Raw genomic sequence first — 15,511 nt, 5'->3', positions numbered from 1 at the left:
TAGACAATAACCCTCATTTCTGTATTTTGTTTCAGGTCACCCTATAAGAATCAGGAAAAATGTAGTTAGTGCAAATGTAATGGACATTTTATTTGCTCTATTTACCACCACAGTTACTTTAAAAAAGTAATTAGTTATAGTTACTAGTTACTTCTCACAAAAAGTAACTGAGTTACATCATTACAAAAGTAACTAATTACCGGGGAAAGTAACTATTGTGTTACTTTTAAAAAACATTTTTTAAATATGTTAAATAACTTGGATATATGTTAAATATTAAATATGTTAAATGAATGAAATGGACACTAAATAGAACACATTATTATAAAACATTGTAGACTAATCTACACTATTTTAATGTTGCTGTGGGACAATGTGAGAGACACCTTAACTGAAATATTAAAATATTATCATTACTATAGTGGAACAACTAAACACAATATGGTTTAGAACTTTTAATATTTACACAACTGGCTAACAAATAAGTCTAAAAATAAATTATGCTTCTTAAGAAATGTAACAAAAATAAAAAAATTATTAAAAAAATATACATACACATACACTCTTTGTAGTCCAAATTAAAATTATAAAACTCACACACCTGTACAACTGGTAGACATACTGTATAGCCTACTTGAAGTATTTTCTTCCTCACAAAAGTACACAGTTTAACAAAAAGTGCTCTCAATATAATACTGAACAATGTAACAACATACAATAATAATAAAATATAATATTTTGGGTTTTTATTTTTATAACCTACAAAGGACGTCATCATCAGAGGTTATTTAAGCCAAATTCTAGTCGTGTTTGCCGCACATGTTCATAACTGGTCAAACAAATATGTTTTCTGGGAACGTTCCCTGCAGGTTATTTTGGTTATAACAGGTTAGTTTTATTTTATAACCATGTAAACTAATTAAAACGTTGCAGATGATAGCCTACCAATAGGCTACAGAGATATTACTACAAACTATATTTTGCTCGGACACACTCGGTCTCTCTCTGACTTGGTCGCGCACTGTCGAGCGCGTTCTCGGACACAGTCGCACTGTCGAGCACACTGGCGGCGTTCGCTTCGCTTTTGTCCAGTCCAGCGCCTCATAAACACACACACACACACACCAGAGAAAAAACTTTCCAGGTCCTATGGCGGAGAGAGAGCCCGATTGGATGAAAAATACTGAACAATGAAATACTGTGAACATATGCAAAAGACCAATTATTTATAAAGCAGCGTATTAAACTGATCATTTTAAGATAGATATTTATTTTATGTAAAGAAGTACAATCAAATTATAATTCCCTTTCCCAGCTTTTATTTCACAATTATGTTGACATGAATTTTAACACATTCAGAAACAGATAAAATGGCATTTACAAGTCAGATTGATTGGTCACCAAATCCCAATAGTAGCTTCTACTTAACGGCCAGAAGTGCCTGAACATTATTAACACACTTGGTCAGTTTATAACATATTATACAATGCAACACAATTAAAATATGCCAATTTGAAAAACCTGTAGTGTTTTATACAAAATCTACTGAAATTTATTTTAGGTTTCAAACAAAAAGGCAATCTATAAATGACCCAGAAACATTGGTACCAAGCCAGGAAAAGGGTGCAGGTGATCCAGAAGATGGCACTGTTTCAAAAACACAGTCTTCTGCAGATCCGCTGGCACTTAGTGTGTATTTGGTCAGTATAAAGTAGTTTAGATTCAACATAGAGCCAATAAAAAAAATATATATATATTTTTTAAAATCTCTTAAAACTTATATGACAGAATTGGCTCTGATTCTGTAGCGTGACCAGGAAAACACAACTGCAGACCGAACAATAAACGAGGTTGTTTCATAGCCTTTGTAGTGTAAGCAAACACGTTTACAATTTAAACTACCTCATTCCTGATAGATTTGGAAAGCAAAAAAATATAATTAAAGTAAGGATAAAAAGTGAAAAATAAAATGATTGTCCAGAGAAATACAGACTTTGCGTCTGATATGCATAGACATCGATAATCTACAAGTGCTACACATTTTCTCATTGAATAAAAAAACTTTGGTTGCTGTAAGAAACAAGCGGAAAGTACACATCTAGCTTCACGGTAACTGGAGTTGTCTACTCTGCCTTGGTTTGCTTTGCTGTGTCGCTGTCATCAGACACAATAACAGAAGGTGCATTGTCTAGGCAGCACAGGAATATTGCACAGTTCTCAGGTCTAGAGGTACAGCATTCTGGAGTGGTTTGGATCAGAGATCATGTAGCTATTAATAGTGTTTCCCTTAGAAAGATGTCACATTATTAGTGTATTTTTATGTGTAATTAACGTGACAAACACACTTAAATATATACTGTATACAGCATGTACGTTTGTGTGTTTGTGTCATCTTTTTAGGTCCTTCTCTTCCCTGAATGGCGTTCATCTTCCTCCAACAGGAGGCAGTGGAGGAGCACCTCTCCCTAAAGCGGGAGAAAGATAAAGAGGACATGAGGAAATGTGTAGAACAAAATCTGTAAAAGTTTGTCTTTATGGAAAAACTGTGGGTCAAAGACAGCATCATCAGGTCTTTACCCTGGTTGTTTTTGCTAGGATAGGTCTTCTGGAAGTGTCTATATTCTTCAGGTGGAGGCAGGTCCTCTATAGGGTGGAAGTCGTACTTAGACTCAAAATCATCTGAGAAGAGACATCAAACATTTTAAACATATAAAACCGTTAGCGATCAATGAAGCTATTTTGTGCTCCACCTGGGGATCGTTTAACCCTACTCCTCCCCTACCCAGGGGGTCAAAATGACCTGAAGCCTAAAAATTACACTACTTTTTTTTTGGGTCTAGAAATCTTATATTGGTATTTTATGATCAAATATTATCTTCAAATTTATGCTGTTTCTTTTTTTACCTCTAAATTCTTAAATGGTATTATTTTAATTGAAAATAAGCATATTTTTATGGAAGCTTGTTTCCACCACAGAATAAAAAAGGTAATTGCGATTAAATCTCGCAATTCTGACTTTATATCTCACAACAAAATAATATAGAATTCATAGACAATTGGAAAAGTTTTTGGGGCAGACCTGACCTGTTAAAAAGAGATAGTATTCATCCCTCCTGGGATGGTGCTGCTCTTCTGTCTAGTAATATGGCACATAGTCTTAGAGCTCAAACATGACAATCTGGGGCTCAGGTCAGGAAGCAGACAGACTGGCTAAACCGACCGTCTGCCAGCTGTCTCACGTCACTGAGGTCAGATAAATCTCATCACATAGAGACTCTTTCACCTAGATATCATCATATAGAGACTGTGTCTGTTCCCCGAATTAGGAAATACAAAAAACTCCTAAACCCATTTAAGGGTAAAAATTTGATTGATGTTCAACAAATAAAAAACAAATATAATGCAGATGAACAAATGATAAAGCTCGGGTTGCTGAATATTCGATCCCTTTCTTCAAAAGCACTTTTTGCTAATGATATTGCTAATGATATATTTAGACACAATTGCTCCTTTGCGCTTAAAGAAGATTAAAGAAAATAGTCCAACGCCATGGTACAACGAGCACACTCGGGCCCTTAAGAGAGCAGCCAGAAAAATGGAGCGTAGCTGGAAGAAAACAAAATTAGAAGTTTTTCGCATTTCGTGGAGAGAGAGCACGATTGCATACAGAGAGGCCTTAAAAAAACCGCTAGATCTGCTTATTTTTCAACACTCTTAGAAGAAAACGGCGGCAGTGGTTCATGTGGGTTGTCTACAAACCGGAAGGTTGGTGGTTCAATCCTCGGTTCCACCTGACCAAGTGCTGAGGTGTCCATGAGCAAGACACCTAACCCCAGCTGCTCCCGACGAGCTGGATGGCGCCTTGCATGGCTGCCGTCGCCCGTCGGTGTATAAATGAGTGAGTGAATGGGTGAATGTGAGGCAAATTGTAAAGCGCTTTGGTGGCCATTGGGTCTGTGAAAGCGCTATATAAATGCAGTCCATTTACCATTTACCAAAACAAACACAACCCTAGGTATTTATTCGAAACAGTAGCTAAATTAACAAAAAATAAAACTTCAACACCGGACGTTTTCAAACAGCACAGCAGTAATGACTTTATGAACTTCTTTACTTAAAAGATTGATAATATTAGAGAGAAAATTATAACTATGCAACCGCCTACTACAGTATCGCATCAGACAGTGCGTTGTAGTCTCCCTGAGGAAAAATTCCATTCATTCGTTGCGATAAGAGGAAGAATTGTCTAAACTCGTTAAATGATCTAAATCGACAACATGCATGTTAGACCCCATACAGACTACGCTATTGAAAGAGATGCTTCCAGAGGTCATAGATCCTCTTCTTAATATCATTAATTCACCTTTGTCACTAGGATATGTACCGAAAACTTTTAAGCTGGCTGTTATTAAACCTCTTATTAAAAAAACTTAACTTGATCCTAGATCCTCGAATCTGCCTTTTCTGTCAAAGATATTTGAAAAGGCAGCATCCTCACAACTATGTTCCTTTTTAGAAAGAAATGATATCTGCGAGGATTTCCAGTCAGGATTTAGACCATACCGTACTGAGACTGCTCTCATTAGTCACAAATGATTTGCTCTTATCATCCGATCGTGGCTGTATCTCTCTATTAGTGTTACTCGATCTTAGTGCTGCATTTGATACCATTGACCACAATATTCTTTTACATAGACTTGAAAATTATGTTGGCATTAGTGGAATTGCACTAGCATGGTTCAAATCATACTTATCTGACCGTTATCAGTTTGTTGCAGTAAACGAAGAGATGTCTTATCGATCAAAAGTTTAGTATGGCGTACCACAAGGCTCAGTACTAGGACTGTTGCTGGTCACTCTGTACATGCTACCCTTGGAAGATATCATTAGGAAACATGGCATTAGCTTTCACTGTTATGCTGATGGTACTCAGCTCTATATTTCTTCGTGCCCCGACGAAACGCACCAATTCACAAAATTAACGGAATGCATAGCTGATATAAAAATTTGGATGACTAGTAATTTCCTACTACGTAACTCTGAAAAAACAGATTCTAATTATTGGCCAAACAACTTCCTCACTTAATAACCAAGAATACTGTCTAACACTTGATGGCTGCTCTGTCAAGTCTTCGACGTCAGTTAGGAACCTTGGTGTGCTCTCTGATACCAATCTTTCATTTGAAAGTTACTTTTCTAGCATCTGTAAAACCGCATTCTTCCATCTTAAAATATATCTAAATTACGACATATGCTTTCAATGAAAAATGAGGAACAGTTAGTTCATGCATTCATGACATCAAGGCTAGATTATTGTGATGCTCTACTGGGTGGTTGCCCTGCACGCTTAATAAATAAACTACAGCTGGTCCAAAACGCAGCAGCTCGAGTTCTTATCAGAACCAGGAAGTATGACCATGTTAGCCCGGTTCTGTCAACACTGCATTGGCTCCCTATTAAACAGCGTATACATTTTAAAATATTGCTGTCTACCTACAAAGCACTAAATGGTTTAGCTCCCCAGTACTTGTGCGAGCTCTTAACACATTATAGTCCTTCACGTCTATTGCGATCTCAAAATTCTGGCCAGTTGATAATACCTAGAAAATCAAAATCAACTGCTGGCGGTAGATCCTTTATTCCTTTTCCTATTTAGCACCTAAACTTTGGAACAGTCTCCCTAACATTGTCCGGGAAGCAGACACACACAATCTAGACTAAAAACACATCTCTTTTACCTGGCATTCACATAGAACATTATACATTTCTATTATTCAAATCAGTTAAATGATTATTAGGCTGAATAGATTAGGTCAACCGGAACCGGGGACACTTCCTAAAACACCCGATGTACTCGTTACATCATAAGAAGAATGGCATCTACGCTAATGTTAGTCTTTCCATTTATTCCGAGGTTTACTGAAGTCAACCGGATCCGAGCCGTATCCAGATCAGATGGTGAACCTGCGCCTGGACACGACCACAACGCATCCCTGAAGTGCCAGCCTCATCAGCCCTGTGAAGGCCTCACGGACACCTCAACAAACTCGTCTCCATAGCGGCGTGATGACTCCGACCTCCAACCAGATGGAACTGGATAATATTGTGAATGTTCTGATCCAATCTGACTACTGACCAGTAATGTTGCCTGAATCATAATCACACACTGTTCGTTCGTTGGCCAGAGGAGAACTGGTCCCCGACTGAGTCTGGGTTCTCCCAAGGTTTTTTTCTCCATTCTGTCATCTGATGGAGGTTTGGTTCCTTGCCACTGTTTTGGCTTGCTTAGTTGGGGACATTTAATATTCAACAATATTATTGATCTGCCTTACTTAAGGTGGACGATGGTGCAATTTTCTTCTAGAAACAAACTTCTTGTATTATTTTCATGTTATCACTGTGAAGCTGCTTTGATACAATCTGTATTGTAAAAAGCGCTATATAAATAAAGGTGACTTGACAATTGCAACTTTATATCTCACAATTCTGACTTTATACCTCACAATTCTGACTTTAGAACACGCTATTGCGACTTGAGAACACGCAATTGCGCAAGAAAAAGGCGCATTTATCTTTTGAAATGTTTTATTCTGTGGCGGAAACAAGCTTCCATATATTTGTGCACATTATTCCACAAAAAAAGAAAGGAGAAAAAAAAAAAAGACCAGTCCAATTCTAGTGAACACGTCAATAATAATTCATAGCATTCAGTCAATAAGCAAATCTGCATTTTATGATTTTTGCCACTAGAAGGGCCTATAGTTTCTCTAGAGTCTATGGTAATTCTACATAGTGCAAATAAACTGGAATATGGGAACAAAACTCCAATTTGAAATCTAAATTAGCTTTTTATGCATTCAGATATATATTTAGACATAAAAGAAAATATATCTTTTGTAAAAGAAAATGTACAAATTAAATTGATTTTGTTATATGTTTTTATTATGTGTGCGTGTGTCTATGTAGTGAATGGGTTCTGCATTGGGGATATTTTATAGTCTCATCCCTTCATTTGTGCATATGCAGGGTTTCTGCACACTTTTTAAAGTCAAATTTAAGAAATCAAAATTAATAACTTACATTAGGGGTGCACAATATTGACAAAAATATGTCTCGATATTTTCAAAGTTTTGTTGATAATAATTAGATGATATTTTACTGATTGTGTTTGTGTACTGTTAGGCCTGTCACAGCTGACTCACGAAGATATTCATATTTTTCATATTCTATGCAGTGGTCAGTTCACAGCAGTGACAGAAATTAACATTTTGTTATTAACGGGGAATATTTGCAACCTTAAATAAATTTCCAGAGGCATGTTCACCTATATATGGACTTTTTTTTTTTTTTTACTTAGGAGGTATGCATCACCTTTTATGTCAAATTCTAACATTCAAATTAAATAATATTAGAATAATAACACAATACCACTGTTACCAGTTAAATTAAATCAAAATTCATCTTTGCGGTGCAGAGGAGACACAGAAGCGGCATTAGAACTGGCATTAATATATTTACACTGCATTTACAATTAAAATTAAACGGACATTTACCAACTTGCTTCTCCTTCTCTCCTGTTTCGCGTGCAGAGTTGCCGCGAATGTGATGCGAAATGTCACGTGAACAAGCAAATCCACAAAGAAAGAATAATAAATAAAAAAGTACGCTAATTATCGTTTTAATTTGGAAAACATTTAGATATTTCTAAGTCAAATTAAAATTTAAGACCTTTCATAAGTAAAAATAAGACTTAAGACTTTTTATGGCTTTAAATTTTAAAAATCGAATTTAAGACTTTTTAAGGATCCGCGGACACCCTGATATGTGTGTTGGGGATTGTGCCAGATTTTGTTTGTTTGTTTTTTTACCAAAAAAAAAAATCCCTTGTCCCCCATTCATTCCTTATGGGGGCCAAATTAACCCGTGAGGAAAGGTTTAATTACCATTTTTATTACAACCACAAGAATGATAATCATACTAAGCCATATAGTGATTTCAATTCACGAATCCCCAGCAATTTGAAAACCCCCGTTTGCACTGTAGCTCTCTACTGGAAGCCTGTATGAAAAACATTAAAAGCGTGTGTTTTTTTTGTAAATTACTGATGAGACTGTAAGGTAAAACGACGACCTTATTTTTCAGGACGACTTATCTGACATTACATCTCTGTGTTCTGAGAAGGCTTTGCGGATGGGTGTAATGAGGAAATAAGAGGGCTGCATTTGAATTACTGAGAGGACATTTGACTGCAGTTTTTTTTCCCATGTGCTGATGCACAGTAGACTTCAGATACAGTACGGCAGACTAGCTGGAAATCCAAGTTCTGATCTACAGATACTTCCTTACAAATAAACAAATTAGCAACTAGACAATGATATGAACTGATGTTCCAAAAAAAGATTACATCATCTGTTTGATGGAACTCACCAAAAAAGGGCTTGGGGGCAGATGACGTGTGTCCATTCCGGACAGGTGGAGGAGGAGGAGGAAAAGATGTGTGTCCTGAAGACTGACGTCCTGTAGAGGTGAGGGGAGGGGGCTTTCCTCTACTAGGGGGTTCAGAAGACGTTTGTGGCCCGCCACGGTAAGGGGGTGGAGGGGGTGGCGTTTCCCGAGCCCCATTACGAGATGCAGGAGGAGGAACCTGAGGAGCTGCATGAACAAGTCATTTTAAACGATGTCCACATTTCACAGGACTTTAATGTAGTAAATCCTTGATTTAAAGGTATACGTTGTGTCATTTGTAATCATTACCTTTGTATGATTTTTGGTGAAACACAAAAGGAGATATTTGCCAGAATATTTACACTGCTCTTTACCACACAATAAAAGTAAAATGGGATGAAAACAGACGGTAGTGATGCACCGAAATAGATCTTTTACCAAAACCGAAGTTTTCAGTTTCAGTGATTACATTTGGGTAACTGAACTCAATACACTGGTCAGTGTGTCGTTTTCTCAGGTTATGAATTAAACCAGTTGTAGTAAAGTTCAAGAGGCAACAAGCCACCTATCGATATTTCAGCAGAACAAATTTGAAATATTACTTCTTTTGCACCTAGTTGTGTTGCGTTACGTTAGGTTAGGCAAGGCAAGTGCTGGCGCGTTGATCGTAAATGAAGCGGTCTAAAACCCTCTGGTGCACAGGGAAGAAAAGGAGAAAGGAACAAAATAAAAAGAAAGCCCAGTATAGAGGTAAGTCTTCTCATCTCAGCCATTAAGGTGTCAAACGAAATAAATTTACTTAGTATTGTGCAAAGGCATGTACTGGCCATCGGGACTACCGGGAGATTCCCGGTAGGCCGACGTGCTTTTTGGGCCGATACATCTCGAATACTTTTATATATTTATTTATTTTTTGTCTGAACGGCCCATAAAACTCGTACATTGGTGGCCCATTCGTTTTGTTTTGTTTAATTGGTGGCGCCGGGTTATAACTTGCTTTCAAGTATAGAAATGTGTACAAAACTTATTAGGCTATGAAAGTTTCAAAGTCGCAAAACTCAATCTCGCCTAGGGCAACCAAAGGGCTAGAGCCGGCCCTGCATGTGTGAAATTTCACAAAGATAATGTACAGCTTCAGAAGACTACAGCGTACAAGACCAATGTAAAACATGTGTGGTGCTTTAAAGGTGCATTTTTTAAAAATAATTTTTTTGGAGTGTGACAATGTCCGTCCGTCCAAAAAGCATTGTGAACATTGCACCCAAATTCCACATTTGTGTTTATATGATTATGGAACTATATAGATTCTGGAAGTAAAAATCCTATTTATTTTCTCCATAGAGGAATAGGTTTTTAACAGTAACTTATAAACCTTATAAACTGACCTTTATCGAGTTAATCTCCCTTCGCTCTTTAAACTTTAAAATGTATTGTTTACATAATCAACATCTTTAAATCAATAGTTTTATATTTATCTAGTTTTTTTTTCAATTGTGTCGTTGAAAATGCTTCATAGGATTGTAGTTCTTTTCCTCATTAAAGTTGTTAGGGCACATGATAGTCTTATCTTTTTGTCAGATTTTCAAATACTTTGTTGCTTCAAATCTAAGTTGGTTTTGTTGTGATTCATCTCGTAGCAAGTTGGTTTGGTTCATGTCTTACAACCGTTTAGCGATTTGTTTTGTTTTTTAAATCCCTAGGAAGAAATAAGATAAATGGGAAAAATCCTTCAGGAACCGACTGGGAAGGCACTCAATAGTTAGACTATATGTTGAGGTGACCTAAACCGCTTCAAAGTTTTTTTTTACCTGTGCTGCGCACTGGTGGTGGGGGTCGTCTGTTCTGCTGGGCAGGCGGTGGAGGAGCCTGGCTACGGACGTTAGCATTGGCATGGCCTCTCTTGTTCAGCGAGTTTCGCCTCTGAGGCAACTCCGGGGCGGGGTCTCCATTTGCAGACGGCGGCTGACGATAAGGAGGAGGGGGTGGGGGTGCATTTGAAGAAGAGGAGGAGGATGAAGAGGTGCGAGATGAAACGGGGTGCTGTTTAGGGGGCCCATCGCGAGCAGAAGATGGAGGTGGTGGAGGCCCCTTGCTTGCAAGTGGTGGTGGAGGAAGGGGTTTCTCACGACTATGTGCCCCAGAACTCTGTTGGGCTGAGGGTCCGCGGTTGCCACCGCGATTGAATGGCGGGGGTGGAGGTGGAGCTGAGCTGGCGGGTTTTGCGGAGCTGCTGGCAGCAGATTGTTTGGAGACTTCTGGCAGGGTGGGACGTTGGTTTCGTGGTTGTTCAGGAGGTGAGGAGCGACCTCCATCACCACGACTGGAGCCGTCCGCTTCAGAATGACTCTGAACACGAGGTACTGCCGGGCGAGAGCCAGGCGGCCGCAACGCTGACCGTCCTACAGAGCTGTCTGTGCAGACACATTAAAAAATAGTTGGAGATAATAATAATAACCTATAATTGAAGTACTTGGTGTAAAAGGGGAACTTACCTCCGACTGGTCGTAATTTAGGCACTCCTCCACTGAATAACCCTCCCATAGCCTTTGGCCCAGAACCACCTCCAAATCCTCCACTACCTCCACCTCCACCTCCTCCACCACCGCCACCTCGACCTCCAGGCTCTGCCAAAAAAAAGAAAATTGTTAGTCAGGTCATGTCAAACATTAACTGTATTTTCAGCATAAATTCACAAAGCTGATTTACTTTCAATGACCGGTGCACTTCTGTCATTGACCGGACCGGTCTTCTTCAGTTTGGCGCCTTTGCAGATGTCTGACAGAAGAGCTCCTCTTCCTTTCCCTTCATTTTGATTGAGTTTCGGAGTTGCGGTGTTCGCCTGAACGTAAACACATTTGTATGTTGCAAAATAGATTATTAATTTATTAAATGTTATATATTAAAATTGACTTGAATTCATTGACTTAGAGACGATGCTCTATGCTGAAATTTGTTGGTCATTTCTGAATTAAAATTCATTCATTTACAATATTTTTTGTGGGGCATAAAATAAAACAATTTAAGGGTTATAATGAAAAAATACATTATTTTTTATTACATTTATTTTTTGTTTTAAAGTAACAAAACAATTCTTCACTGCTTATTAATAGAAAAAAAACCTTTGTCCACCAAATGAAAGTCATGTGGTTGACCAACATGCAGAAAGTTACATACATACAAATCATAAAAAATCATAAACCTGGAAATAATATAATAGAGAGGACCTCTGCAGACCCAAATGACCGTGAATCAAAGTAAAAATATGACAAATATCACTCTCCAAACACATAATGATAATAATTTTTATTTTATTTTTGTAAAATAATGGCCTTGAAAAATATATAAATATATAAAACATAATGACATTTCTGAATTAAACCTAATGATATTTATGAATTAATAATGTACATTTTTACTCTCACAGGTAGGGCTTGACATTAACTTTTTTGCTCGCCAGCCACTGTGGCTAGTGGTTTTCCAAAGTTACTGGCCACAATTTTGACATCGACTTACCTAAACCTAACCCATCACTTTAAAATCTGCAGAAAAAAATAAAAATAAAAAACTACTGGATTCGTCTCAGCGAGAACTGACACATGTGCTAGCCGCTCTTTGCTTTACACTGACCTGGTTAAAGGAGGGGGGTGGTGGAGGTCCAGGCGGAGGGGGAGGAGGAGGAATCGGCATCCTGGTGAATTTTGGGAGACGTCAAGTCGCCTCAATCTTCTGCACTCGGTATCCTCACAAAAACTCTGCAAGGTGAAAGAATGACAGCCATCAGACTTCAGATATAAATAGAAAAGATGAATAAAAAAAATGGTTTTTGCTAAAATAATCCTTTAAAAGTTAAAAACATGAGCATGACTCATCACAGTGACATTCATTGGTGGTTAACGTCATCAACGTCATCAACCCCCAAACAACTACTAATCTCCCTTCCAGTATGGGACTCCAGAAACTTTCCCAGTTCAGACAGAAGTGCTAGCACACGTCCACAGATGAAGTGGAGTGATACAAAACTGCAGCAGGACTAACCGGAATGTCGCTAAGCAGGATCTGCGGTCACACAACGACTAATGGAAGTGAGAGAGTGTGAAAATGGGTGAAGCATTGGGACTGACTGTGGCAAACACTGAATAAAACCTGTAGTCTTATGACCTGCATGGCTCATCTTATTTACATTCAAACTATTACACACTGTAATAGTCACTGCTCTATTTTCATCATGGCCTTGTCTATAAACATGAATGAATAAAACTACAAAGGTAGCACACAAACCTATAAACTAAAAAACAAATATTGCATATGGGTTGATTCCTGAAATCTACATGTGATCGACAACACATGGATACTACAATAAAGAAATAAACCAGCCTCTACTAAGCAAACCTGGTGACCTGTAGAGGCAAAACAAATACACAGTTTCTACAAAGAGAAGGCGGCAAACTGCCCAAAATGGGGTAAATACAACCTGAGAGTTTCGTCTTAAAAGAAACAACCTATTAAACTTTTAAAAGCATTAAATACACCACAAAACATAGTCAATCTAGAAAAATAAGCTTAGCATTCTTCACATAACAGGCCAAAACAGGCAGGCGAGTTTCTCTCTCTAATTAGCCATTCCAAATCTGTCAGAGGCCTTGTTTATTACACCAAGCTGTTGCAAGAAAATGTTTGTGATTAATGATACGCATAAAAGTAGACGTGAAACGTGTAAGGAGGTAGGAGTTTAATCTTTAAAGTTTCTGCGCTCAAACTGACAGCTGACTAAATTTGATCAGGATCAACATCAATACCACAAAAACAATGCCTGGTGTCAAATAAGGCTGTCGTTTATTCCCACCAGTAGCCTAACATTTTGTGAGAAAAATCACTTTTGTCTCTGACAACCGTGTAAAATACATCCACAACTATTTTTACTAGACTCATAAAAAAGTGCAGACTTGATTCCAATGGTACATTTTTACTTGGCAGCTGGAAATAATCTCATGACCCGAGTCCCGAGGTGTTTAACCTTATAAAACCTACAGTATCACTTTTGCTAAATGAATTTCTAAGGCCTCTAAATTATCAACATGGTCAAAATTGATGAAAAACATAGGCTAATCTACACCTTCTGTCCTCTGATCGATACTTTCTTAGCAAGTAAAAGGCCTTCTCCTTCAGATCGTGGATGTCTTTTTCTTGTGAAATCTTTCAATGATTTTTATAATGTAAACGTAAGAACATATTTCAAAATGAACATTTACTGGACTGAAGCAACTTAGGTTTACTTTCTCAATCGTTATTGTATTGCATTGCATTATAGCCTATGTTTTGCCCCCCAATAATTAAAAACTACAGAGCTTTGATCACAAAGCATTTAAATAGAATCTTAACCATATTTATTGGGAGATATAGAGTGACAACTGATATTTATATGCATTTTATGTAAGTAGTCTGTTATACTGTTATAAAGATTTACATTACAAGTTATAATTATATAACAAGCTATCAACATTTCAAATTACTTTTTGGCCATATAATTAACACCAAATGTTTGGGCCTCTGAATAAAATTGAGGTGTTTTTTTCATTCTCGAGTATGAGCTCTAGCCTATATTCTCACCATATCATTATAGGCCATAAAAACCTGATGTATCAAATATGATACAAAACAAAAAGCATATTCAATTTTATTTTATTTAAATTTGTTTTAGATTTCGTCTAAAGGTTCGTTTAAAAGACTATTATTAGACTGATATTTCATATATTAGGCTTTACATGGTTAATTTAGTTTGGCACTCTAAAAGACGATGTCTCTAAAAGCATGTAGACAGATAAAGACACCATATTTGAAGCATAGCTTACTATTTAAGATCAGTATCATAAACTGCTGTCATGTCAGACCAATGTGTTCATAGATTTAAAATAATTTCAGAGCAAAAAGAAGGAAAAGAATAATGGAGGAGGTCAAACCAGATTGTGAAAATGACATGTTGTATAATGTTGTGATCATCAGAGTCAACAAATATTTAAACTGTACGTGTGCACACAGACCGAAGTGACCATACCTGTCGTCCCATACAGGATCCTTAACACAGTCGTGATACAGGTTTAACTACTTATATGTATAGTATTGGGCAAAACCAAAACATTTGAGCGACTAACGATGTTGTGAACAACACAAATGATGGAGATTTGTAAACAAAAGTTTCTTTTGAAACAAATCATTTCAATGAATCATTTGAACCTGTTCACAAAACCTGTCTGCACGACTCGTTGATTAATAAAAACAACACCGGTAAAACCGTATGCAAAAAATAGCGCTTAATAACTTGTGTACATCTATTAAAACATGTCATAACAATAACAAATAGGTTAACTTATTACGTTCACAGCTCTTCCGGCTATAAAGACGTTGGCAAAGCTTACCTGTCGTTTGCGGTGTGAGATCTTGTCCCAAACAACATTAATGTTTAACAGTAACTGGGTGCTCTTTCGCCGATGATCCGCTGTCTGATCGGCCAACGAATAAAATTATAACAGTTAACTAAGTTACTAGTCGAGAGAGAGTTTACTGTGGTCCGCTGTCATCCTGAAGGCTGGTTAATGCCAACTCTGCAAACTTATTCCAAACAGTTCACAGTGTGAAATGAAAGCCCGAAAGTCAAGGATTCACGAAACCGGGTCGCTTGTTGCTATTAACATTGCTGCCCAATGATCGAGGGCGATAGCAGCTATTGTTCAACGGCGGACCGCTGGACTTCAGCGAACCCAGTTCTACGAAATCCCGGAAATCACGGAGTAAGTCGGTACAAAATGGAGGCAAGAGGCCGAAAAAATCCGATTGCATCCGGAAAGCAAGACCTGTAACTATTTCCCTTGCGTAACCCTGAAATGCCAAGCATCTGTCAAAACGCAAAGGTAGTTTATTATTACTGATTTAAACCCACAATAATTTTGTTTTATTTATTTATGGTAACTAATAATAGGAACTAGATATTGTATGGTATTTCTAATAACTTTAATTTAATGTCAAAATGACTAGAGATTTTAATTTGGAAGTTATAAAAGTCGCTTTTTCA

At 37.5% G+C, this 15,511-nt stretch overlaps 1 protein-coding gene across 1 annotated transcript; it reads right to left on the bottom strand.

Moving 5' to 3' along the window:
- Nucleotides 1-1,546: 1,546 nt before the first annotated feature.
- wipf2a (WAS/WASL interacting protein family, member 2a) lies at nt 1,547-14,963 on the bottom strand. Its single transcript, XM_056252746.1, has 8 exons — nt 14,859-14,963; nt 12,073-12,197; nt 11,152-11,284; nt 10,938-11,069; nt 10,254-10,856; nt 8,428-8,652; nt 2,578-2,679; nt 1,547-2,465 (listed from the first exon to the last, which is right to left on the bottom strand). Exons 2-8 carry the CDS (start codon nt 12,130-12,132, stop codon nt 2,425-2,427), a joined length of 1,296 nt encoding a protein of 431 aa, XP_056108721.1. The 5' UTR covers nt 12,133-12,197; nt 14,859-14,963; the 3' UTR covers nt 1,547-2,424.
- Nucleotides 14,964-15,511: the final 548 nt, after the last annotated feature.

The sequence above is a fragment of the Rhinichthys klamathensis genome, unplaced genomic scaffold (assembly GCF_029890125.1).
Source record: "Rhinichthys klamathensis goyatoka isolate OS25496 unplaced genomic scaffold, OSU_Roscu_1.1 h1tg000098l_1, whole genome shotgun sequence".
In the NCBI taxonomy this organism is placed as follows: domain Eukaryota; kingdom Metazoa; phylum Chordata; class Actinopteri; order Cypriniformes; family Leuciscidae; genus Rhinichthys; species Rhinichthys klamathensis.
The sequence above is the reverse complement of the archived record's forward strand: the minus strand, read 5'-3'. Positions and strand labels throughout refer to the sequence as shown.

Bases quoted from the DNA above. Each gene is read 5' to 3' on its own strand.
- wipf2a (XM_056252746.1), bottom strand. From the start codon at position 12,132: ATGCCGATTCCTCCTCCTCCCCCTCCGCCTGGACCTCCACCACCCCCC. The intron at 11,070-11,151 runs GTAAATCAGCTT...TTTTTTTGGCAG, and splicing joins AAGTGCACCGGTCATTGAAA to AGCCTGGAGGTCGAGGTGGC. The intron at 8,653-10,253 runs GTAAAAAAAAAC...TTGTTCATGCAG, and splicing joins ACCACCAGTGCGCAGCACAG to CTCCTCAGGTTCCTCCTCCT.